Here is a 26,256-nt window from a genome sequence, read left to right as displayed (position 1 = left end):
CTCCTGGCTTACCCGTCTGCGGTACGGCTCTAAAAACAAAGCTAAAATGGCCAAAGACAGTAAAAAATACCCGTTTATGTCTGTGACGACACAGTGTTCACAGTGTTCAGTATGTTGCTCTTGGCCTACTGAACAAAATGACCCTTCATACTGGGTAATATGTCTAGCCAACCACCTCCTATCACATGGACTACCGACTCTCCTTTTTTACATGGGTGAAACTCACACTGATGAACTTCTTGACCACCAGACAACCTGCAGTCTTTGAAACAGGAAGAAACAAATAGCCAGTAAAAAGGCAAATTCGACGACATACCAGAAGGCCAACCATGTTTTAAAGCTGAGCTGCACGAAAGCTTGGTGGTGCATACAAAGGCAGAAATCCTACAATTAAACATAGTTAAGATGCTTCTTATACTTTTATTTGCAGTTTTCAAAACCGGATAAACTGGAGCTGGTGTGGGTGAATTTGAGCAAACATTGCTGCCGCTGAATTGACGAGATGTACATTAATTGTTCCCAAGGACTAGACCTTTCAAAATTCTTTTAACCACAGTAGAGGTTTACAAAATAATTGCAATGCTAGAGGAAACCCTCATTACCATTTCTATTAGCGCAAGTTTTTTCTCTCTCTAGTTTGTTTGTTTGTCCTTGTAGCTAAAACTTTTAGAAATCATTATGTTTTTGGTTAGCATCTCATGACTATCAGGATTTAAACCAGACCATGTTTGTGTGTGTTGTGAACGTTGTTTGGGTCATTTAAGTGTTTTATTTCAGGAAGGTCCTATTTTTGTGGTATTTCTCAAATTGGGGAGCAGACTAAGTAGTGGAAACACTTCCATATAAACAAGAAACATGGAAACACCGCTGTTTTTTATTTTAATTCTGTTTTAAGAATGGTAATTGCGGCGCCATTCATTCGAGAAAGATCTTTTTTTTATTTAAACAATTTGGATCGAATTTTGATTAATGATTCTGAGTTTTTGAATGTAATATTAAGGTCAATGTAGTGGAATCTACAGGATTTCTGCTTGATGCATCGAGTAAAAGAATCGTTACCGCTAATAAAGTCTGTGTGTATTAGTGTGTGAGAAAATAACTATTAATATAAAGGCTTATTTTATTTAAATTATTCTGTTAGTGGCTTACATGAAGAAAAAACCTTGCCAGCAAAAGACCAACCTACATCTGACACCCATTTATGTATATATGTTTGACAATTTGTAAATTGGCCACTACTACAAAGACGAGATCAGGAAAATTTCAGAAAACGTACTTGATCCTGAACCCACGGGTTAAGAGCAGTGTGATACGTGTTATTGGTTAGAGCCATTTCGTAGTGCAGTCAGCTACAGCACTAATGCGTTTTTGAAACGCACTCAGTAAAATCACATACTAAAATACATGTATCCAATGGGAAAAAATAGGGTCATGGGGATTTAATAACTAGCGCCAAACAAAATGAATCAAATAAAAAATATTGAAATGTAATAATATGCATTTTTAAAAAGAAATTATCATCATGCATTAAGATATTATATATCTTTTATATAGCTTGTCATTTTTATATAGCTTGTCTGGAGTAGTGCGTCGCAGCCACCAAGTGGCCGGGCATGCACATAGCACGAACACAACGTATTACAGTACTGTATGTGGAGGGGCACTGAAGGCAATATGGGTATAGACGGACTACAAGAATCAAATGTAAGTGACAAGTTATCATAAACACACATCTTTTAATTCAAATATTTCTAGATTTGTAGGAACTAAGACTTTCACCTGTGCAATGAGTTGATGTACAAGAAGTTTTTCGATTTGAAAACCAGTCTGATTCATAGAAAAGAATTGGGTCAAGACAATGATTCGTTCATTATGGTTCACTTGGATAGCTATTTTTGCATGCATGTAGTTTCTCACTACAACCATATCTTGTATCTCATGAAGTGCATTTCTCGCTCTACAAACGCAATTCTGCATTGTATTGGACTTGTGTTTAATGTGTCAATCATGTTAGAACAGATTCACGGTGTAATACCACACGTTGTACTGGGACTGACCCTATGTGTTAATAAATGGTGTCCCCTGGGATAAATACCTAATTACAGGTGTGCCCTGGCAGAGAAAAGGTAAGCTTGACATGGCCACAGAACGCACAAAATAGTAATGAGAAACATTACCCATCAGGCCAGTATTCTACCATGCCCCCTCCCCCACACACTTGGCAATTTCTTTCTAGTTGCGCTTCTGCCTAGAAGAACAGCCAGTTTTTGTCTCAGATACTATTGAAACATGGGAGGGACTTCCTTATTTTTACCGAAAAAAAAAAAAAAAAAAGTCATGTGCCTTGCATCTTTTTTTCCCCTCACTGTAGAAGAATGTGCATGTCTTCTGTCTGTCAGTGACCACAGATCCTCTCCTGTTTGTGGAGAGCCTGTGGTCACAGAGGCTGTCCTTGGTCAGGATCTCTCTGCTTTAGTCTGTTCTCGCAGAAAAGCTGCTCTGCTTGGATTTGCTCACTAACAATCAAGCTTACTCTGTGTGTTCCTACCCTCATCAGCTGCTGTTTATTTTTGCTTATGCTGTATGTCCTGGATTATGCCGTAATTGGTCCATGATATGCACGTGCTTTATTCTTGCTTCTTGAGCTTTTTCTTTCATCACCGCACTACCCAGCACATCAGCATGCTGACACATACCTCACCTTTTCTGTCACAATCACACTTCCTTTCTCTGTGTCTTCCGCGCACAGCTGAGGGGGTGGGCTCTGCTTCTTTCCCTGATGACATCATTGATGTCAGCATTCTCTCCAGCCAATCAGCTGAACCAAGCGGAGCCTGTGAAGAGGGTAACAAATTTGTGTTAGTAGTGGAAAAGTCCTGATGAAGTGCTACAGTATGGAGTTTTTTTCCTCCAAATTAAAATGTTAGTCATTCTATTCAGAGTATCCCACTGCAAGTATAGTATGTCTTTTTGAAATAACTGTTTCACTCCGTAATGTGTGACGAGCAAAAGGTGATAACAAAGCTAGCTGTCCAGATGGGACAGTTTGGCCTCAGAGAAGAACTAGAAGGATGAAGTGTCCATGGTCTAAGGTCTGTTTATCTGTGTGCTTCAGGAAACACCTTCTACCTGGTCTTGCCCCAAGACACGGGTGAAACTCAGACTGATGAGCTCATTAACACGTACAACACTGAAATGGCACAGCTTGAAGCAGAACAAATGACTTCGTCATCTGTGCAACAGAAAAAGTTGCAGGACGCATTGAGTCCGTGTCCAACTGACCACGGCCATTCCGAGGATCAGAGTCAAGAGGCCGCTTTACACCAATCACAAGCAGGTGTTCGGAGTCATGTGAGAAAGAACATGAATGAGGTTTTTCACACAATCGACGAGTTGATGACCAAATTGCTGCAGCTACGGGTAAACCTGCCTGACTTTCTCAGCCATTTCAGATATGACTCATAAAAAACATTATGTATAGTTAATGGGTGATGCATGAAACAAGTGTAATCTTGTGCTTTCTCTTCCAACGTCTGCAGGAAATTGAGGCTACTCATAGTCAGATTCTCAGAACATTGACAAACCAACCTGCCAATAAGGTTTCTGTTGACCTTTCACAAACCCCGCCCACTGCTGCCTTGGACATTTCACTTGATAGAGTATCAGTAGATGGTGAGTCGGTTTATAGCAAAACAGGCTTTCTTAGAGGAACTGCACAGCTGTTGATCTCTCCAAATATCTATTTTCCACTTTTGGTGGGGCTGCTACCATAATGCATTGCGATATAATTGCGAAATGTGCAGATGTGTAATAATCGCCAATACTACCTTTTGAGCATCACTATGCACATCTCATTAATGTGTTAGGTGTACTACTACAATCATATCAACCTTGCTCTGTCTACCTCTTTCAGGGGTGGAGCTGTCCCAGACAACAGTCCAGTCTACTGGATTTTGAGACAGACCAGAAAGACCTTTTTTTTTTTAAGCATTTCTATGCTAATTCTCAATTTAAGAACAGTACAGTTGCATATCATTATATACTGGATTGCCTGAAATCCTTTTCCAACAGGATATCATCAAGCAAGAAGATCGCATGTCCAGGGTTATTTTTTATGTTTGAACTTTGGATTAGGAATTAAAGAAGAACACAGGGAGTCTGGGAGAAGGAGCTAGTATGAATTGAAGGAGGATGCATTAGAAGAGCATGGCACTTTAGTTCCATTTGGTACATCGTCATGTGTGTATTAGCCTGAAACTGTAAGTTTTCCAGACTCCAATTTGAATGCACATGCTTTTTGAGCCACTGTAACCCACCTGGAGCTTGAACTGGAAATAGTTAATGATTTTGAACTCTAAATGTAAAGCTGACCTCCCTCAGAATGTTTAAATTCGAGGTTCAACACATACGTGATTATGTGCATCAAATATGGTCTTTCTGAGTTTGATGCAAAATGATAAAGGAAGATTTCAGTTTATTAATGAAGGAAATACATCAGGTAGTTGTGAAATCTACCCCTTTGTCAGATTCTGCAGCAAAGTTTCTGTTATTTTAACATAACACAGTTGGTCTCTCCCAGTCCCACACCTACTCCAGTGATGTACTCCACTGGTCCTTTGGGAGTTTTCCACAGTGACCTTTTGTACTTTGTGGAGACGGTCACTTGCCATACCCTGAACTAGTGATGTATAACTCGAGAGTTTTTCAGAAATAACCAGAAGTACAGATGTTGATGTTGCATTGATTCTAGTCTGTAACCTTATTTTGGTAATGCACTATTAACATGGCTCATTGTAATTAAGGCTGTAATATGAGCAGGTACTGACTACATGTAGGTGTGTGATCAAGCTCTAGGGCAGGCGGACTCTGGTCCACATCTGGACTGAAATACAATATAATCCAGACTGTAAAATTGATTTCCCCCACCCCGGTAGACAAAACTTACCCATGGGGACCTTGGCAGAGGTGCTCAAACGGGGTGTGGCTGACCAGTACTTTTTGCCTCCTTGGTAAATTTACACGATCACAAATAGGTCCCACTCGGAAGACTTTGCATAATCGACAAAGGGCACTTGGAACATCGCGGGTGGGGAGGGGCTTTTATTTAATGAGGTAAAGGAGAAAAAAGGGGAAAGCCACCTGTCGTCCTCTGATGGATGACGTTACCCAGATCAATAATTCACACACAGTTTTGAAGTGAAACAGTGTTCCTCCCTGTGCACGTGCCTGGACCTTTGTGTCGATGATGAAATTTGGGCCTTAGCGCGAAACATTTGACACTGCCTGCTCTAGGGCCTGCATGACACTATGCGGCAGTGAGATAAATATCTCCCCCTGCTGTCAGATCCACAGAAGTGTGTATTACATTCAAACAATGATGCTAAACTACTCTTCCTGCCTTTTGACCTATAGTACTCCACTGCCTCATCCTTATAGAAGCAATTAACGTCACTTGTTTGGATAATTGGTTGCCAAGTGCTTCCTGTGTACCTGGAACCTCGGTGTAGACCTGCTGTATTTATGCACATAACATTCATGGTTGGTTTAAAGCTACTTGACTTCTGTACCATAGAAACCCCATACTTTATATATTATTCTGTAAAACTTGTTTATTTTTATTTTTGTAGATATGGAAAAAAGAACTGTAAATTATATTTCTGGTTTTAAAATATTAGTTGCCCTGAAGGAAGATGGGCTTTTTCAGATTTGTGTTTTGTGTCATTAAATGTTCAAAAATGGCTTTTGTGTCTTTCATAATGTGCTTTACTTCTGTGCTAAGCAGACTTGGCTGAGCACCATTAAGATATGTTTCTGTATGTGAACTGAACCTGTTCATGTCTGACCTTATGTATCAAATACATTTTAATTTGAAAACTTATTGGGAGGTGCTCAGTGTCTGTCACATGCATTAGAATGGGGGTGCTATTACTAAGGTTGATTGTAATTCACTTATCCATAATATGCTGTATTTAGATCATTTTCAATGAAAATCAGCATTTTGAAACTATCATACTGGGAGGTGCTCAGTGTCTCACACGTAATAGAGTGGGGTGGGCTATCACTGGTCCTGCTGAGCACTGAAACTCCTGCCTTGGAGAAATTCAAAAAGGAGGATGCAGCAGAAGTTCATGAAGGCTGGGGATGCTCACAGAGTCCACTGCATGTGTACAGAAGGGAGTAGCTGGAGTGTGTGAGGAGTTACTCGTAGTAGCTCCTCCAAGCATCATCTCAGGTAAGTGAACATTTCACCTGCTTCCCTTATGCTCTTCAACCCCTGGGTCAACACTCACCTACACAGAAATTTTCTGAGGGTAGAAAAATGATTGGTTCAGGGGGACCAAACAACTAGAGGAAGTTGGACCAATTGTTCTGACATTTGGATCCTGTCTGGCTTGCTTTCTCTCTGCCTCACTCTCATTATCAAATGAGTTTTATTGGCATTAACAGTTTTTTCCCTATGCTTTTTCCCCCTCTTGTCAGATATTGCTTTGTGCAAATGTAAGGACAACCAAACATTAGTGTGGCATTATTCTATGCTTTGCTTAAATATTAACAAATCACTAAAAACTGCAAATAGACCTTAGATAAAGTGTTCATGAGTCTTCCATAGATTTCCAGTAAAGCACAAAACCAAAAAATAAAATGGAATTTAGGGCGAAGCAATGCTTCCTGTGTAGCCTTAGAGCGATCGCTTGTGGATAGTGCATATCTCACAATGTGATAAAAATCTGTTATTTTGACTTTATGGGCGTGTTTTTCTGGTTGGCCCAAAGAGAAACTAAATTTTATAAAAATCTGTGACTACAATCAATAAGCTAAAATATCCAAAAGTAATTTGTTTCTGTGTGTATACACGGAGTGCTGGTCTAAGTCTCTGGATCAGGACTAGGGTAAAATGTTATGTTCCTACAGGAAATACCTGAACTTCAAGAATGAGTGTCACCATTTTTAAATGGAGGCACTGCTCTACTGTCAGTCTGCTGTACATTCAGCTCTGAAGCATGAAGGCACATGGTCAACAGGGGGAGTTCAAGACCAAAGATGTTATACAGTGAGGGAAATAAGTATTTGACCCCTTGCTGAATTCTTAAGTTGACCCATTAATAAAGAACTGAGAAGTCTGTAATTTCACTGGTGTGTTTATTTAAACAGCAAAAGATAGATTATTAACAAAACAAGCAAAAAAAAATCATTATGTAACAGTCACAAACCAATTTGTCATTTATATAGGGAAATAAGTATTTGATCCCCTACTGTCACGCCCAGCTCGTACGATCCTCCTGTGTGCCACGCCCTCCTGATTATCCACATGTGCTTCCCTGATCGTACCCAGCTGTGTCTAGTTATTTTGATCAGTCCTGTCTATTTCAGTCCGTGTCTTACCTCAGTTCCTCGTCTGTCATTGATGTTAGTCTGCGTGAGATGTTTCCTGCTCCCCGTATACCCAATAAATCCTGCCTGCTTACCTGCCCGTTCGCCCCACCCGTCTTCGACGGAACGTAACACCTACAAGCCAGCGAAAAATTAGGTCAAGTACATGTGCACTTTTTGCCGATCCTTGCCTGAAGGATCGGCAAAGCAAGAGCCGCCTTCATCCAGCTCAAGAACATCTGGGCTTCCAGAGAACTGACCTTGACCACCAAGATCCGTCTGTTCAATTCCAATGTGAAGTCAGTATTGTTGTACGGCCCAAAACCTGGAGGACAACCAAAACCAACATCCGGAGAATCCAGACGTTCATCAACACCTATCTCAGAAAGATTCTTCACATCCGCTGGCCAGACACCATCAGTAACACCAACCTATGGGAAAAGACCTGCCAACCTTCAGTAGAAGCAGAATTCTGGAAGAGAAGATGGGGATGGATAGGGCATACCCTCCGCAAACCACAAACCGACATCACCAGACAGGCTCTCAGATGGAACCCCCAAGGCAAGCGGAAGCGAGGCCGTCCAAGAAACACCTGGAGACGAGACCTCGAGGCAGAAATGACAAGGATGGGCTACACCTGGAGTCAACTAGAAAGAATGGCCCAGGACAGAAACCTCTGCAGATCTACCTTTGGCGGCCCATACCCCGGAAGGGGTGGAGGGCGAAAATTAAAATGACATGTGCACTAACACAACACAAGTAATACTTAAGTATTAACAGATACCAAGCCATCATTGTCATTTAATGACACAAATTTGTTAAATAGTATTCTTGGGCCACTAACCTGTCTACGTCTTAAACCTGATCACTCTGGGAAATACCAAAGAGATGTCTAAGGACATCGGAGAAAATATTGTTGACCTTCACAAAAGTGGAATTGGCTGCATTACCATCAGCAAACAACCTGATTAGGAAGTGACAACTGTTGGTGGAATTATTTGCAAATGGAAGAATGACAGTTATTTTGTCTATCTCCCTTGGTCTGGGGCCCCAAGGAAGATTTTATCTCATGCAGCATCACTGATATTAAGAATGGTGAGGGCTAACCCCAGATATACATGGGAGGAGCTCGTTAATGATCCCAAAGCAGCAGGGACCACAGTCACAAAGAACACCATCAGTAACACATCCTGCCGTTACGGTTTGAAATCCTGCAGTGCTCGCAAAGTAGCCCTGCTCAAGAGGGCCCATGTTCAGGCTCGTCTGAAGTATGCCAGTGAACACCTGAATAATTCCAATGAGGTTTGAAAGAATGTTATGTGGTCAGATGAGACCAAAATTGAGCTGTTTGGCATCAACTCCAATCGCTGTGTTTGGAGGTAAAAGAATGCTGACTAGGAAAACCATGCCTACTGTCAAACACGGAGGGGGAAGCATTATGCTTTGGGGGTGTTTTTCTGCCAAGGGTACAGGACGGCTGCACCACATCGAAGGAAAGATGGACGGGGCCATGTACCATAAATTCTTGGATGAGAACCTCCTCCCTTCAGCCACCCTTTCAGCAGGTGGGTCTTCCAGTAAGACAACCACCCAAGGCATACGGATAAGGCGGGAAAGAAGTGATTCAAGAAAGCACATTAAGGTCATGGGGGGCCCTAGCCAGTCTCCGGACTTTAATCCCATAGAAAACCTATGGAGGGAATTCAAGCTTCATCTATCCAAGTGACAGCCTAAAAACCTTAAAGATTTGAAGGAGATCTGCAAAGTGGAGTGGATAAAAATTCCTGATTATCTGCACACAATCCTGGTGACCAACTACAAGAAATGTCAGACAGCTGTGCTTGCAAACAATGGTTATTCCACCAAGTACTAAAGTATGTGTTCTATGTGATCAAATTACATAATGATTTTTACTTGCATGTTTTGTTAATAATCTATCTTTTGCTGTTTAAATAAACATACCAGTGAAATTACAGACTTCTCAGTTCTTTATTAATGGGTCAACTTAAGAAGCAAATAAGTCAATACTATACTATACTATACTATACTATACTATACTATAATAAGTCAAATACTTATTTCCCTCACTGTATATCTATTCAGTGAATTACCTGTATGCTTCCAGTGTTACCAGTAATGCTGATGTATGCATCACATTGAAAGGGATAAGTTTCCCCAGGAGAATGTCAGCTGGATCCTCTGAAGTATGGATTTGGAATGGAAGTACCACATTCACAACCCCCCCAGGATCAGTCAGAAACGTAACAACACCCCTCACCCCCCCCCCCCCCAAAAAAAAAAACAAAGCAGGTAGACACCAGGGCAGGGTGCAACACAGGAACAAACATACATAGGAAGCAGAAGCTAACAGCAACTAGCAAAGACACACTCAATGACCCACTAAAGACGAGAACATGGACAGGCACTTAAATACCTATGTCACATGACTGAACAAAAAACAGGTATGCACAGTAAAACATGAAGGACTAGGAACACTAAATAGGTGAAGGCAATCAACAGATAAGACATTCAAACATCAGGGAAAAATATAAACAAAGGACGTCACTACAAACAGGGACTAACAACAGAACAAAGAATCGTACAGAATAACACCAATATGTAACACAAGAAAAAGCCCAAAACCATAAATGTTAAAAATACAAATATGGTTCAGGCCCCGAACACATAATTAAAGGGATGCTTGGATAATGCAGCCACCCACCCAGTCTGTTAAGCTATATGGTAGCCAGGGATACTGGAGAGCACACCAGGAGCTATAAACTATGGGATGTCCAGCGACACTTGCTGGTCAAATAGGCAACTGACATACTGAAGGGGGCAGGTGATCCTGAGTTTTGCACATGGATAACAATCTCTTGAGTTTCATGATGGAGAGATGTTAAGGAGTAACATACATTGATTTTACTGCCTGATGTGGCTCTCCTGCAAGACAAACCGGTGAATTGAGTACTGGGACGTGCTTGAAGCTTTGACCCAGACACTTAACCAAAGGTCGAGCCTCCTTTCCCCGCTCCTCCTAAATGTCTCTGGGTTAGGATTAGGACCAGAGTCCGCCAGTAGGTGACCTTTGTCGTTGTGCTCCACTCTGGACACAAATTCCTTTTCTTTGGTATTCAACTGGCAGTCGTGCTGGAGAACAGTTGCAAAATGGGGGCAAGGAGGGAACAAAACATAGGCTCTAAAAGTGGACATGTAGGCTCAGCCTTTCTACCGGAAAAGCCTAAACTACGCAGTATCAGGTAGCATGCAATTTACTGGGCTTATAAGTGGGCAAGTACATGTAACAATCTCACTATAGTATTCTCGGTATTGATGTCATTGACAAACATCCCATTTAGCTGCAATAGAAGCTGTTGTACCCTAGAGGGGATCTTCCTTCTCGGAATGAACCAATCCGGGTCCTTCTCATGAAATATCACCTGGAAACGGCAATCCAGAAACTCTTACTCTAGAATCTTTCTCCAACTGAACATGAGGGACAGAGAGAGTCCCGAAACATGAGACTCAGATCCCATAACCGACAGAGTGATTATACCTTTATTGGGTTTTTGAGTAAGGCTCTTGTACCCTAGAACTGCTCCAGTTGTGTCAGAGAATAGTTTGACCCTGCGTTCTGAGCCCAAGCTTTTACATTTTTGGCCAGTTTTTCTTAAACTGTACATTGACATATTCAAACTGAAAATATTTGTAGATATCAAAAATAAAAGGTCAAAAGTGAAGTATGATTTTTCTTCCAGTAGGGGGGGCAATTGTTGCATACTCATGGCAGGTTCCTTCTTTGACCTGTGACCTAACCATGAAATGCTGTCAGGCTTAATGCTCAGTCTTAAAGTTCTGTAGTTCCCTACATAGTCTTATTACCATACAGTTGTCCTGGTTTTGCTCTTGCTGTTTTAACACTACACTGCACTTCAAAGTATACACCTCAACTCAACCCCATGTATAGGTAATTTATGTAACATATTAGAATATTGTTTGTGTATTGTTTATATAATATATTATTATATATCATATCGTTTGTATATTGAGTTCCATTTGTATCTTTGGTTATTGTAATATTTGTCCATTTGTAATTTTGGTATTGTAAATTTGTATTATTTGTTATTGTATTTAACTTGTTACTTATCTTCTTACTGTCCAGGAGCAACTGAACCCACATAATTTCCTCAGGGATTAATAAAGTATTATCAATATGTTTTATTGTAGGCCTTGTTTTTTTACTTTTATGTGCTTTTGGTGCTATTTTTTCTCCCGTTTCTATTATTTTCATTTCTTCCTGATTCCTATCTCTGATTAATCACTGCTGCACTGTTGCTTCAGCATGTTCTGCTGGATCCTGCCTCTTAGCTTGGTGACATGCATTTCTTCCTGATTTCTCTCCCCAGATTCACTCTTTCCAGTTTCATCTGTATCTATCGCACAACCCAGGGTGTAATTCTGCATCTTGTGTGCCATAAATACAAACCTTAGAATAATAGACAATGAGAAAAAGGGGCCTTTTAGAAGTGGTGACAGGTTGGAGGTTAAACAGAGAGAACTAAGGTGAAAGATTCGAAAGGGAATTAAGATTAATTTTATTGATCCCAGAGGAAAATTATGGTGCCTACAGAAGCAAGAACACAGTCCATAGATGAATATTCATGTACTTCTAAACAGACAAGATACAAAGGCTTGTGATGGAGCTGGCCTTCCTGATGAGTTTGTTCAGGGTCAGTCCAGTGAGGGAGCTGGCCTTCCTGATGAGTATGTTCAGGGTCAGTCCAGTGAGGGAGCTGGCCTTCCTGATGAGTTTGTTCAGGGTCAGTCCTGTGAGGGAGCTGGCCTTCCTGATGGGTTTGTTCAGGGTCAGTCCTGTGATGGAGCTGGCCTTCCTGATGAGTATGTTCAGGGTCAGTCCAGTGAGGGAGCTGGCCTTCCTGATGAATATGTTCAGGGTCAGTCCTGTGAGGGAGCTGGCCTTCCTGATGAGTATGTTCAGGGTCAGTCCTGTGAGGGAGCTGGCCTTCCTGATGAGTATGTTCAGGGTCAGTCCAGTGAGGGAGCTGGCCTTCCTGATGAGTATGTTCAGGGTCAGTCCTGTGAGGGAGCTGGCCTTCCCAATGAGTTTGTTCAGGGTCAGTCCAGTGAGGGAGCTGGCCTTCCTGATGAGTATGTTCAGGGTCAGTCCAGTGAGGGAGCTGGCCTAACTGATGAGTTTGTTCAGGGTCAGTCCTGTGATGCAGCTGGCCTTCCTGATGGGTTTGTTCAGGGTCAGTCCTGTGAGGGAGCTGGCCTTCCTGATGGGTTTGTTCAGGGTCAGTCCTGTGAGGGAGCTGGCCTTCCCGATGGGTTTGTTCAGGGTCAGTCCTGTGAGGGAGCTGGCCTTCCCGATGAGTTTGTACAGGGTCAGTCCTGTGAGGGAGCTGGCCTTCCCGATGGGTTTGTTCAGGGTCAGTACTGTGAGGGAGCTGGCCTTCCCGATGGGTTTGTTCAGGGTCAGTCCTGTGAGGGAGCTGGCCTTCCCGATGGGTTTGTTCAGGGTCAGTCCTGTGAGGGAGCTGGCCTTCCCGATGGGTTTGTTCAGGGTCAGTCCTGTGAGGGAGCTGGCCTTCCCGATGGGTTTGTTCAGGGTCAGTCCTGTGAGGGAGCTGGCCTTCCCGATGGGTTTGTTCAGGGTCAGTCCTGTGAGGGAGCTGGCCTTCCCGATGGGTTTGTTCAGGGTCAGTCCTGTGAGGGAGCTGGCCTTCCCGATGGGTTTGTTCAGGGTCAGTCCTGTGAGGGAGCTGGCCTTCCCGATGGGTTTGTTCAGGATCAGTCCTGTGAGGGAGCTGGCCTTCCCGATGGGTTTGTTCAGGGTCAGTCCTGTGAGGGAGCTGGCCTTCCCGATGGGTTTGTTCAGGGTCAGTCCTGTGAGGGAGCTGGCCTTCCCGATGGGTTTGTTCAGGGTCAGTCCTGTGAGGGAGCTGGCCTTCCCGATGGGTTTGTTCAGGGTCAGTCCTGTGAGGGAGCTGGCCTTCCCGATGGGTTTGTTCAGGGTCAGTCCTGTGAGGGAGCTGGCCTTCCCGATGGGTTTGTTCAGGGTCAGTCCTGTGAGGGAGCTGGCCTTCCCGATGGGTTTGTACAGGGTCAGTCCTGTGAGGGAGCTGGCCTTCCCGATGGGTTTGTTCAGGGTCAGTCCTGTGAGGGAGCTGGCCTTCCCGATGGGTTTGTTCAGGGTCAGTCCTGTGAGGGAGCTGGCCTTCCCGATGGGTTTGTACAGGGTCAGTCCTGTGAGGGAGCTGGCCTTCCCGATGAGTTTGTTCAGGGTCAGTTCAGTGAGGGAGCTGGCCTTCCCGATGAGTTTGTTCAGGGTCAGTCCAGTGAGGGAGCTGGCCTTCTTGATGAGTTTGTTCAGGGTCAGTCCTATGAGGGAGCTGGCCTTCCTGATGGGTTTGTTCAGGGTCAGTCCTGTGATGGAGCTGGCCTTCCTGATGAGTTTGTTCAGGGTCAGTCCTGTGAGGGAGCTGGCCTTCCTGATTAGTTTGTTCAGGGTCAGTCCTGTGAGGGAGCTGGCCTTCCTGATGGGTTTGTTCAGGGTCAGTCCAGTGAGGGAGCTGTCCTTCCTGATGGGTTTGTACAGGGTCAGTCCTGTGAGGGAGCTGGCCTTCCTGATGAGTTTGTTCAGGGTCAGTCCAGTGAGGGAGCTGGCCTTCCTGATGGGTTTGTTCAGGGTCAGTCCTGTGAGGGAGCTGGCCTTCCTGATGCGTTTGTTCAGGGTCAGTCCAGTGAGGGAGCTGGCCTTCCTGATGAGTTTGTTCAGGGTCAGTCCTGTGAGGGAGCTGGCCTTCCTGATGAGTTTGTTCAGGGTCAGTCCAGTGAGGGAGCTGGCCTTCCTGATGAGTTTGTTCAGGGTCAGTCCTGTGAGGGAGCTGGCCTTCCTGATGAGTTTGTACAGGGTCAGTCCTGTGAGGGAGCTGGCCTTCCTGATGGGTTTGTTCAGGGTCAGTCCTGTGAGGGAGCTGGCCTTCCTGATGAGTTTGTTCAGGGTCAGTCCTGTGAGGGAGCTGGCCTTCCTGATGAGTTTGTTCAGGGTCAGTCCTGTGAGGGAGCTGGCCTTCCTGATGCATTTGGCATCACCTGAACTGATGGCACTTCCTCAGCAGGTCATAGTGTAGAAAGGCACTAGCCACTACAGACTGATACAACATAAACAGTGACTTGCTACACACATTAAAAGACCTGAGCCCCCCCCCCCAGATCTTGTAGCCCTGCACCACCTTCTCCTTTGTGATGCTGATGTTGAGCTGCAGTTTCATACATAGTTTTTCGTCATGCATTGCTGATTGGACAGATAGACTTGCAGTCAGATATTTTAGACGCGCTTGGAAACCAGGCTTCTCTGTATGGTGATTGAGAGATAGGAAAAACTACCAGTAACATTACTGCTCATGAGTGACAAGTTTCACATGCTGTCGGCAGTGTTGGCTCACAGTATTCATTGATTTAGTCACATGCAGGAGCAGAGAAGCATTTCATTGCAACCCAGAGTGACAGTTTATCATTTTATATGTCATTTATATTGCACCTTTCAACCACTGGCATTTGTAAATATTGCAGCTGAAGTCATTATCATTGAGTCTGGAAAAGTGGTGGTTCTAACTTGTATAATGGTCTGGTTGAACCCCCCCACTTCAAATGCCCCCCAGTCAACAAAAATTGTGTGTCCATCTCCTACCCCCTGCCTCCCCTACGAACAAAAAAAGCACCATTCGGTGCTGTCATTTATATTAAGACATTCGAAAATGCAAATAAACAATGATAAAACATAAAACAATATAAACATAAAAAATATGCAAAATAATATTCATAAATACCAAAAATAAGTAACAAAGACAAATAGAGACAAATTGGAGTATATAAATGATAAAACAAATTATTTCAAAATTACCCTGTTGGCTAAAAAACATACTATTGACATATTAGCCTATTTCATTACATGCATAATATTTTACTTATAGCAAAATGAAACAGCTGCACATTTGAGGTCAACCCACCCCTGCCCCCCCTCCCCATCTCCTACTTCTGATGTGGTAGCCTGCCAAGCTCACAAACTAGAATCAGGGTGCCCTGATGTGTAGGCAAAGTGTCAAGCATAATTTAAGATGGACAACCCATTGCTCACATTTGGCCTTTTGTCTTAAATGTATTTTCATTTTGAAACTGTCATACTGGGAGATGCTCAGTGTCTATCACAGGCAATAGAGTAGGGTATGCTATTACTGGTCCTGCTGAGCACTGAAACTTCTGCTTTCAAAAAGGAGGTTGCAGCAAGTCCATGAAGGTTGTGGATGCTCACAGAGGTCACTGCATGTGCAGAGAAGGAAGTAGCAGGAGTGAGGTGTTACCCAGAGCAAGAACCCTGTTTCTGAATCACCAAACATCACCTCAGTTATGCGGATGTTTCTTTTTTTTTGCTTCTCTTATGTTCCTCATCACTCCCTGGGCAAACAGCACTGGACAAAGCACCAGTCACAGATTTTGTGTATATAAGAGCCACCTTGGTTTTTGTGGAAGATCACATCACAGTGTTAGGTTTATCACAGTCATCTAGATCTATGACTGAGATCACTGCAGTTTCTAGAAGCCTTTCACATGCTAAGGCCTGTTAATAATTTGTAGAGAAGCATTTGCGCCGCTCGCATTACTTCCTGCAGCACCCCCTCACCCACCCAGCAGACATGACAGAAAGTCCATTGTGGTTGGAGAGCGTCACAGGGTCCTTCAGACATGCACTCGTTTGATCAGATCCAGTGAAGTGATCACATCCTGAAACTAACTTTCTGCTTGGAAGATACTTAGGTGTGGTGTGCCATTGAGGTGTTAGTGTACAAAACACCGGCACTATTAGTGCAGGTCACACACAATAAAACACGACAACAGCACTACAATAAAATCTCATTTGCATTTGAAAGTTTGATGTTACGTATTTAATCATCCTTATAAGCTGTTTAGCCTGTTAGCCTGTTATATTTTGAAGTGGTTACATAGTCTTATTACCATACAGTTGTCCTGGTTTTGCTCTTGCTGTTTTAACACTACACTGCACTTCAAAGTATACACCTCAACTCAACCCCATGTATAGGTAATTTATGTAACATATTAGAATATTGTTTGTGTATTGTTTATATAATATATTATTATATATCATATCGTTTGTATATTGAGTTCCATTTGTATCTTTGGTTATTGTAATATTTGTCCATTTGTAATTTTGGTATTGTAAATTTGTATTATTTGTTATTGTATTTAACTTGTTACTTATCTTCTTACTGTCCAGGAGCAACTGAACCCACATAATTTCCTCAGGGATTAATAAAGTATTATCAATATGTTTTATTGTAGGCCTTGTTTTTTGACTTTTATGTGCTTTTGGTGCTATTTTTTCTCCCGTTTCTATTATTTTCATTTCTTCCTGATTCCTATCTCTGATTAATCACTGCTGCACTGTTGCTTCAGCATGTTCTGCTGGATCCTGCCTCTTAGCTTGGTGACATGCATTTCTTCCTGATTTCTCTCCCCAGATTCACTCTTTCCAGTTTCATCTGTATCTATCGCACAACCCAGGGTGTAATTCTGCATCTTGTGTGCCATAAATACAAACCTTAGAATAATAGACAATGAGAAAAAGGGGCCTTTTAGAAGTGGTGACAGGTTGGAGGTTAAACAGAGAGAACTAAGGTGAAAGATTCGAAAGGGAATTAAGATTAATTTTATTGATCCCAGAGGAAAATTATGGTGCCTACAGAAGCAAGAACACAGTCCATAGATGAATATTCATGTACTTCTAAACAGACAAGATACAAAGGCTTGTGATGGAGCTGGCCTTCCTGATGAGTATGTTCAGGGTCAGTCCAGTGAGGGAGCTGGCCTTCCTGATGAGTTTGTTCAGGGTCAGTCCTGTGAGGGAGCTGGCCTTCCTGATGAGTTTGTTCAGGGTCAGTCCTGTGAGGGAGCTGGCCTTCCTGATGAGTATGTTCAGGGTCAGTCCAGTGAGGGAGCTGGCCTTCCTGATGAGTTTGTTCAGGGTAAGTCCTGTGAGGGAGCTGGCCTTCCTGATGAGTTTGTTCAGGGTCAGTCCTGTGAGGGAGCTGGCCTTCCTGATGGGTTTGTTCAGGGTCAGTCCTGTGATGGAGCTGGCCTTCCTGATGAGTTTGTTCAGGGTCAGTCCTGTGATGGAGCTGGCCTTCCTGATGAGTTTGTTCAGGGTCAGTCCAGTGAGGGAGCTGGCCTTCCTGATGAGTTTGTTCAGGGTCAGTCCTGTGATGGAACTGTCCTTCCTGATGAGTTTGTTCAGGGTCAGTCATGTGAGGGAGCTGGCCTTCCTGATGGGTTTGTTCAGGGTCAGTCCAGTGAGGGAGCTGGCCTTCCTGATGAGTTTGTTCAGGGTCAGTCCTGTGATGGAACTGTCCTTCCTGATGAGTTTGTTCAGGGTCAGTCCTGTGAGGGAGCTGGCCTTCCTGATGAGTTTGTACAGGGTCAGTCCTGTGAGGGAGCTGGCCTTCCTGATGAGTTTGTTCAGGGTCAGTCCTGTGAGGGAGCTGGCCTTCCTGATGAGTTTGTTCAGGGTCAGTCCAGTGAGGGAGCTGGCCTTCCTGTTGGGTTTGTACAGGGTCAGTCCTGTGAGGGAGCTGGCCTTCCTGATGAGTTTGTTCAGGGTCAGTCCTGTGAGGGAGCTGGCCTTCCTGATGAGTTTGTTCAGGGTCAGTCCAGTGAGGGAGCTGGCCTTCCTGATGAGTTTGTTCAGGGTCAGTCCTGTGAGGGAGCTGGCCTTCCTGATGAGTTTGTTCAGGGTCAGTCCTGTGATGGAGCTGGCCTTCCTGATGAGTTTGTTCAGGGTCAGTCCTGTGATGCAGCTGGCCTTCCTGATGAGTTTGTTCAGGGTCAGTCCTGTGATGCAGCTGGCCTTCCTGATGGGTTTGTTCAGGGTCAGTCCTGTGATGCAGCTGGCCTTCCTGATGGGTTTGTACAGGGTCAGTCCTGTGAGGGAGCTGGCCTTCCTGATGAGTTTGTTCAGGGTCAGTCCTGTGAGGGAGCTGGCCTTCCTGATGAGTTTGTTCAGGGTCAGTCCAGTGAGGGAGCTGGCCTTCCTGATGGGTTTGTACAGGGTCAGTCCTGTGAGGGAGCTGGCCTTCCTGATGAGTTTGTTCAGGGTCAGTCCAGTGAGGGAGCTGGCCTTCCTGATGGGTTTGTTCAGGGTCAGTCCTGTGAGGGAGCTGGCCTTCCTGATGCGTTTGTTCAGGGTCAGTCCAGTGAGGGAGCTGGCCTTCCTGATGAGTTTGTTCAGGGTCAGTCCTGTGAGGGAGCTGGCCTTCCTGATGAGTTTGTTCAGGGTCAGTCCAGTGAGGGAGCTGGCCTTCCTGATGAGTTTGTTCAGGGTCAGTCCTGTGAGGGAGCTGGCCTTCCTGATGAGTTTGTACAGGGTCAGTCCTGTGAGGGAGCTGGCCTTCCTGATGAGTTTGTTCAGGGTCAGTCCTATGAGGGAGCTGGTCTTCCTGATGAGTTTGTTCAGGGTCAGTCCTGTGATGCAGCTGGCCTTCCTGATGGGTTTGTTCAGGGTCAGTCCTGTGAGGGAGCTGGCCTTCCCGATGGGTTTGTTCAGGGTCAGTCCTGTGAGGGAGCTGGCCTTCCCGATGGGTTTGTTCAGGGTCAGTCCTGTGAGGGAGCTGGCCTTCCCGATGGGTTTGTTCAGGGTCAGTCCTGTGAGGGAGCTGGCCTTCCCGATGGGTTTGTTCAGGGTCAGTCCTGTGAGGGAGCTGGCCTTCCCGATGGGTTTGTTCAGGGTCAGTCCTGTGAGGGAGCTGGCCTTCCCGATGAGTTTGTTCAGGGTCAGTCCTGTGAGGGAGCTGGCCTTCCTGATGGGTTTGTTCAGGGTCAGTCCTGTGAGGGAGCTGGCCTTCCTGATGAGTTTGTTCAGGGTCAGTCCTGTGAGGGAGCTGGCCTTCCTGATGAGTTTGTTCAGGGTCAGTCCTGTGAGGGAGCTGGCCTTCCTGATGAGTTTGTTCAGGGTCAGTCCTGTGAGGGAGCTGGCCTTCCTGATGAGTTTGTTCAGGGTCAGTCCAGTGAGGGAGCTGGCCTTCCTGATGAGTTTGTTCAGGGTCAGTCCTGTGAGGGAGCTGGCCTTCCTGATGAGTTTGTTCAGGGTCAGTCCAGTGAGGGAGCTGGCCTTCCTGATGAGTTTGTTCAGGGTCAGTCCTGTGAGGAAGCTGGCCTTCCTGATGAGTTTGTACAGGGTCAGTCCTGTGAGGGAGCTGGCCTTCCTGATGGGTTTGTTCAGGGTCAGTCCTGTGAGGGAGCTGGCCTTCCTGATGAGTTTGTTCAGGGTCAGTCCTGTGAGGGAGCTGGCCTTCCTGATGAGTTTGTTCAGGGTCAGTCCTGTGAGGGAGCTGGCCTTCCTGATGCATTTGGCATCACCTGAACTGATGGCACTTCCTCAGCAGGTCATAGTGTAGAAAGGCACTAGCCACTACAGACTGATACAACATAAACAGTGACTTGCTACACACATTAAAAGACCTGAGCCCCCCCCCCCCAGATCTTGTAGCCCTGCACCACCTTCTCCTTTGTGATGCTGATGTTGAGCTGCAGTTTCATACATAGTTTTTCGTCATGCATTGCTGATTGGACAGATAGACTTGCAGTCAGATATTTTAGACGCGCTTGGAAACCAGGCTTCTCTGTATGGTGATTGAGAGATAGGAAAAACTACCAGTAACATTACTGCTCATGAGTGACAAGTTTCACATGCTGTCGGCAGTGTTGGCTCACAGTATTCATTGATTTAGTCACATGCAGGAGCAGAGAAGCATTTCATTGCAACCCAGAGTGACAGTTTATCATTTTATATGTCATTTATATTGCACCTTTCAACCACTGGCATTTGTAAATATTGCAGCTGAAGTCATTATCATTGAGTCTGGAAAAGTGGTGGTTCTAACTTGTATAATGGTCTGGTTGAACCCCCCCACTTCAAATGCCCCCCAGTCAACAAAAATTGTGTGTCCATCTCCTACCCCCTGCCTCCCCTACGAACAAAAAAAGCACCATTCGGTGCTGTCATTTATATTAAGACATTCGAAAATGCAAATAAACAATGATAAAACATAAAACAATATAAACATAAAAAATATGCAAAATAATATTCATAAATACCAAAAATAAGTAACAAAGACAAATAGAGACAAATTGGAGTATATAAATGATAAAACAAATTATTTCAAAATTACCCTGTTGGCTAAAAAACATACTATTGACATATTAGCCTATTTCATTACATGCATAATATTTTACTTATAGCAAAATGAAACAGCTGCACATTTGAGGTCAACCCACCCCTGCCCCCCCCCCCCCCCCCCATCTCCTACTTCTGATGTGGTAGCCTGCCAAGCTCACAAACTAGAATCAGGGTGCCCTGATGTGTAGGCAAAGTGTCAAGCATAATTTAAGATGGACAACCCATTGCTCACATTTGGCCTTTTGTCTTAAATGTATTTTCATTTTGAAACTGTCATACTGGGAGATGCTCAGTGTCTATCACAGGCAATAGAGTAGGGTATGCTATTACTGGTCCTGCTGAGCACTGAAACTTCTGCTTTCAAAAAGGAGGTTGCAGCAAGTCCATGAAGGTTGTGGATGCTCACAGAGGTCACTGCATGTGCAGAGAAGGAAGTAGCAGGAGTGAGGTGTTACCCAGAGCAAGAACCCTGTGTCTGAATCACCAAACATCACCTCAGTTATGCGGATGTTTCTTTTTTTTTGCTTCTCTTATGTTCCTCATCACTCCCTGGGCAAACAGCACTGGACAAAGCACCAGTCACAGATTTTGTGTATATAAGAGCCACCTTGGTTTTTGTGGAAGATCACATCACAGTGTTAGGTTTATCACAGTCATCTAGATCTATGACTGAGATCACTGCAGTTTCTAGAAGCCTTTCACATGCTAAGGCCTGTTAATAATTTGTAGAGAAGCATTTGCGCCGCTCGCATTACTTCCTGCAGCACCCCCTCACCCACCCAGCAGACATGACAGAAAGTCCATTGTGGTTGGAGAGCGTCACAGGGTCCTTCAGACATGCACTCGTTTGATCAGATCCAGTGAAGTGATCACATCCTGAAACTAACTTTCTGCTTGGAAGATACTTAGGTGTGGTGTGCCATTGAGGTGTTAGTGTACAAAACACCGGCACTATTAGTGCAGGTCACACACAATAAAACACGACAACAGCACTACAATAAAATCTCATTTGCATTTGAAAGTTTGATGTTACGTATTTAATCATCCTTATAAGCTGTTTAGCCTGTTAGCCTGTTATATTTTGAAGTGGTTAAAGACCCATATAAAGAAAATAAACCATCTAGCGTTCTTTGCCTCGTTCAAAAGGAAAGGCATAAGCAAGTAACCTGTGAGAGGCCTTTCTATGGTAAAAGTAAGTGAGCAAAATTTATTTATATTGTACCTTTCAAAAACAAACATTACAAAGTGCTGTAAAGGGAGGTAATATAAAACAAAATAAAATAGATATAACAAAGCCACCAATAACTGTCTTAAGCTTACATTTAAACAATTCAGCTGATTCAACTGATCTCAGCACCAGTTGATTGTTCCATAATCTGAGAGCAACAGATTGAAAACATTCTTCACCATAAAAACCTGGAGCTGAGAAGACTGTCAATCCAATTGTCCATTAGTTGGAAAGTGCTATACCATTAACACAGGGCATCTGAAAGGTCACATTTAAAAATGAATTCTAAGATTTTTAACCTTCTTTGGTGAGATATGAAGGATAATATAAATATTTCCTTGCTCATGAATTTAGCAGAGATGGGGCTGGGGGGTGGGTGGAGTCTGTGGTTTTTAAGACTAATATAACAGCAGAGAGACGCTCATCTGTGCAGAGCGTACATCTCAAGGAAGAGATCTTACTTTGCTTGTTCCACCAGTTCAGGAATAGAAAATGTGTGTGTGTGAAGGTGCACTCTTGTCTCTCATTGTGCTGTTTCTGCCTCTCACTGCACCGCATGTTGTGCACAGATTCAGTGATGTTCTGGAATGTGAGCAGTTCTTTTTGTATAAAAGACCTCCAGAGATATCCGGCATTCTTGTTGGAGGAAATGTTCAAGATCAGAATCGTTATAAAGTAATATGCCAATTTTTCCGTAACAAATACAGGTTTGCTACTCTCTATGATACAATCAAAAGGATCCCTGTGTTTTCTGCTTATAAATTCATTGGGAAAAAGGAGCCTCCTACAACAACCACACGTGACTATCTTGAGCCACAGGTAATATTAATATGTTTTAAATGTCTGTAGAGTAACCTATCATGTTGAATGCCATTTGTTCAATTATTTGCTGAATATTTAAGGCTATGTATCATTACTGTATATTCTCCTATGCATAAGGTTTGATCTTGTTAATTTGCTTATGCTGTTAGATTATGTAAATGATACCTTTGTAGAGCATTATGAAGTGATATATTATCCAGGCGACCACTGCAGCTCTGTATATGTAAAATTACACATCAGTAAACTTATGATCTTGTCCCCACAGCTTGAAGAGCTACAGAAAGAGATGACATTATTTTTGAGAAAGCATTGTGAAAAGCAAGCTACTGCTCACGATTATAAAAATTCAAAAGAAAAAGAAAATCTTACCAAGGGTCACCTCTTTCCGAAACAACATTCCAGTGATCATGAAACACAAAATTCCACCATGACTCTCACCAACATTGTCCCTCAGAATGCAAACTTCAATGCAGGCCCATGGAGCCAAATGGAGCAAAATGTTACAACTTTAATGAACACGCACTGCAACGGTTCAAATGGAAACACAGAGGCTTATGTGGTGACTGGAGCTGTTCCTGGCAATCAGACACTGGCGCACAGAGTGAACATCCCTGCTCTGATGTGGACGGCTTTCCGCTGTAAGACAAATGATGGGGAATGGATGTCAATGGCACACTGGGGCGAAAATGCAAATACGACGGAAAAAATGGAGACAAAGACAGTTACAGAGTTGGAGAGAAAACTGAAAGAATCTTATAATGCTGACATGGTGAAGATATTTCCACAACAATGTGAGAATGGGCACCTATCCTCCATGGAGAAGTTGTACTACCATTCGCATATGTTTCATGGGGACCGATTTAAAGAACGTTTGAAGAAACGGGTTATGCATCATCAAAGGAAACGTCTCCGCATTCTCCACAGTGATAAGTGACAGGACTGCAGAGGTCCTCAGTAACCTTTCTTGCTTTCCCCATGGGGATCAATAAAGTGTCACTCATTCATTCATTCATTCATTCATTCATTCATTTCTCTCTGCCTCAGCCTTATTAACAAAATGTGTTCTATTGCCATTAAGTGTAATATTTTTCCTAAGCTTTGGTTTCTCTTTTTAAATTGTATTTTGTGAAAAAGAAAATAAAGATAATTAACCACAAGTGTAAGACTCTTCTGTGTTTTACAAACAGTTCAAATATTTATAAACAACTAAGTAAAGTTTTCTTACTGTATTGTAACCGGTACGAGTAGCGACCATATAGCTGAAAAGGGGACCTTTATTTTGATACCAAGCGGGGACTTTTATGCTGATATGGGGGCGCGGTATTCCAGCAGATTTATACCCGCGTAATCTCGCGATTCGAGTCGAAGTACTGTTTGGTCTCGAAGGTTTCCTGGGAAGAGGGAGTGCGGCAAGTAGTATTCCTCTGGACAAGGCGGACCGCTCTTTGTGAAGTTTTTGGGCATTGATGGTGAGGGACGAACGCATTTGCACAAGGGGGCGAAGTTTTGTACCCAGAATAAGATTGTTTGCAAAGACAAGGCATGGGTTTTATCTTCTTTCCTAACATAGTTAATGGCTGTTGAGCCGGACAGAGTTTTAATTGTTGACGGACGCGATGGTAATATATAAAAGAGCGACCGGAGGTGAAAACCTGATCGGTTGGTGTGTGGGCGGGTCCTCTGGAGGTAGATAAACGCTTTTGCTGTGTGGGATACATGTTGGGTTTTATGTTTATTACGAGGAATTGAGTGTGGGTTTTATAATTTCTGTTTTGGCATTTGCAGGAAACCACAACTTTTGGGGAAAGTTATAGCCACTGTTTCTCCTCCCCTCTTTTAGGGCGCAATGTATATACTGCCTTTGTAAAATTATTTGCAAACGTTACACATGTATGACTCCGCTGATACTAGGGACTTGGAAATCCTGCTTTGGTCGCTCACTCTAATATTCCGTGTGATGACGTCATCATTTTTTCAGCGGTGGCTACGGGGTGGGTGCGAATATGCGGTTTTCGCGGCTAGCTCTGCATTCAACTTATATGAGATCCGCCGTTTTGAATAATTTATTTATCCTTGATTTTCTTTTTACCGGATCAAAATCGGTTCAGTATTCGCGGAGCAACAACAATTTGAAAACAAGGTAACTTTCACGCACAAAATAAAAATCGAAAGAATCGTGGGGCATCGATTATTTGTGCACAGGCATATTTATTGCACCCTAAATGTGAAAATTGCCAACTATGATGACGATTGATGCATGCCCACACTATACAATCGTGTGCCCACTTCTGGATGATTGAAGATTGAAGGGATTTTATGTGCTGTACGGAGGATGGATCAGTGTCACGTGACTACCGATCTGGCTCCTGATTGGTTGGACATCATGCCAGTTAATGTAGATACCCCCAAGTAAATTTTCATTTCAACATTCAACAACAAAAATCACTAAGATTGGTTAGATATTGGCAAAGTTCTGGTTGTTTAAGTGCACCATACCCTATTTACAATTTCTTACATTTATTGAATGAGGCGCAGGCTGCCCTCCGCCTATGCAGAGCGAAGTTGTTCTAAGTAGTCACGGTTTTTTCTGCAGCTCTAATTGTAATTACATTAGAACAAAAATCCCATTTCAGGCATATTAAATCTTCAATATGTCTGGTTCTATTAAAGATATATTGACAAATGAGGTATCGTTTTTAATCTCTTTCCATTAAAATAGGTGTGAAGTTAATCAAGACAATTTCCAAGTCCCTACTGATACCGTGGACTATCTCGGGTGACTCTGTCCGTACCCTCTAGCAGGCTGTCCCTAGGCTTATCAGGTGGAGCCTGGGACCAGTGCTCTGACGACCCCAGTGTGTGTATTGGAGTGGATTTGCTGTGCGCTGTCGGTATGTTTTTTGGTTTTTATTTTGTTTTGGAGTGAGGACTACTTTGTTGTTTTGAGTGTATGGTATTTTGATTTGTTTAAACCAGGGGTGCTAATTGAGCAGTAGGGTCCCAGCCTGCTGTGAGGATACCTCTGGCCGCCCAGTGGCGCGGGCCGGGGTTTTGAACTACCTACTGAAGGACATACTTCACCAGTGGAAACATCAACCAGGTCACTGGGAGTTATTGAACCCGCTCCTCTTTGTTGTGATTGTTAATAAAACCAATAAATACTTTTATGATCCAGCCCTAATCCCTCCTGTGTGCTCGTTTTGGATACCGCTTGATTAGGGGGGTACTCGCTCAAGGTCACAGTATACAGCACTTTTCAGTGGCATGAAGTCGCAGGTGTTTTACATGTTAAAACCAACAAATATATATAATAAAAACCTGAACCAGTAAAACACAGAGAAAATATAAAAACAAACATTGTAATGAAAGGCCTGTCTAAAGTTTTTAGCAGGCATTTAAAATTGTAGACCGAGTCTGCAGATCGCAGGGTCATTGGAAGAGCATTCCAGAGTCCTCAAAAGCTCGGACACCCCGGGTCTTTAAGAGATTGTGTGGGATGGATAAGAGTATCTGAGGGAGCCTCCATAGCCTCAGCCTCCTTCTCGTCCAGGTCACACTCGTGTGT

At 43.6% G+C, this 26,256-nt stretch overlaps 2 protein-coding genes and 1 long non-coding RNA gene across 5 annotated transcripts in view; all 3 read left to right on the top strand.

Annotated features, from left to right (window-relative positions):
- arhgef11 (Rho guanine nucleotide exchange factor (GEF) 11) overlaps positions 1-5,738 on the top strand; it is a 32,378-nt gene extending 26,640 nt beyond the window's left edge. For 2 of the 3 annotated variants that reach the window (XM_048970860.1, XM_048970859.1), the window contains 4 exons: positions 2,750-2,845; positions 3,116-3,420; positions 3,540-3,672; positions 3,914-5,738. In XM_048970860.1, the coding sequence (XP_048826817.1) occupies positions 2,750-2,845; positions 3,116-3,420; positions 3,540-3,672; positions 3,914-3,957 (578 nt within the window). In that variant the 3' untranslated portion in view covers positions 3,958-5,738. The remainder of the gene's footprint in view (positions 1-2,749; positions 2,846-3,115; positions 3,421-3,539; positions 3,673-3,913) is intronic. The other variant, XM_048970861.1, reaches the window with a different exon arrangement.
- A 16,566-nt stretch (positions 5,739-22,304) lies between these two features.
- Positions 22,305-23,834, top strand: LOC125705225 (endonuclease domain-containing 1 protein-like). The gene is made up of 2 exons (XM_048971668.1): positions 22,305-22,688; positions 22,957-23,834. The coding sequence occupies exons 1-2, from the start codon at positions 22,362-22,364 to the stop codon at positions 23,623-23,625; spliced, it is 996 nt and encodes a 331-aa protein (XP_048827625.1). The 5' UTR covers positions 22,305-22,361; the 3' UTR covers positions 23,626-23,834.
- Positions 23,835-24,055: 221 nt separating this feature from the next.
- LOC125704866 (uncharacterized) lies at positions 24,056-25,865 on the top strand. The gene is made up of 2 exons (XR_007381262.1): positions 24,056-24,160; positions 25,491-25,865. It is a non-coding gene; the product is annotated as an uncharacterized LOC125704866 (long non-coding RNA).
- The last annotated feature ends 391 nt before the right edge of the window (positions 25,866-26,256 follow it).

Source organism: Brienomyrus brachyistius, chromosome 12, assembly GCF_023856365.1.
Source record: "Brienomyrus brachyistius isolate T26 chromosome 12, BBRACH_0.4, whole genome shotgun sequence".
In the NCBI taxonomy this organism is placed as follows: domain Eukaryota; kingdom Metazoa; phylum Chordata; class Actinopteri; order Osteoglossiformes; family Mormyridae; genus Brienomyrus; species Brienomyrus brachyistius.
Note: the sequence above shows the minus strand (reverse complement) of the source record. Positions and strands in the feature narration are given on the sequence as shown.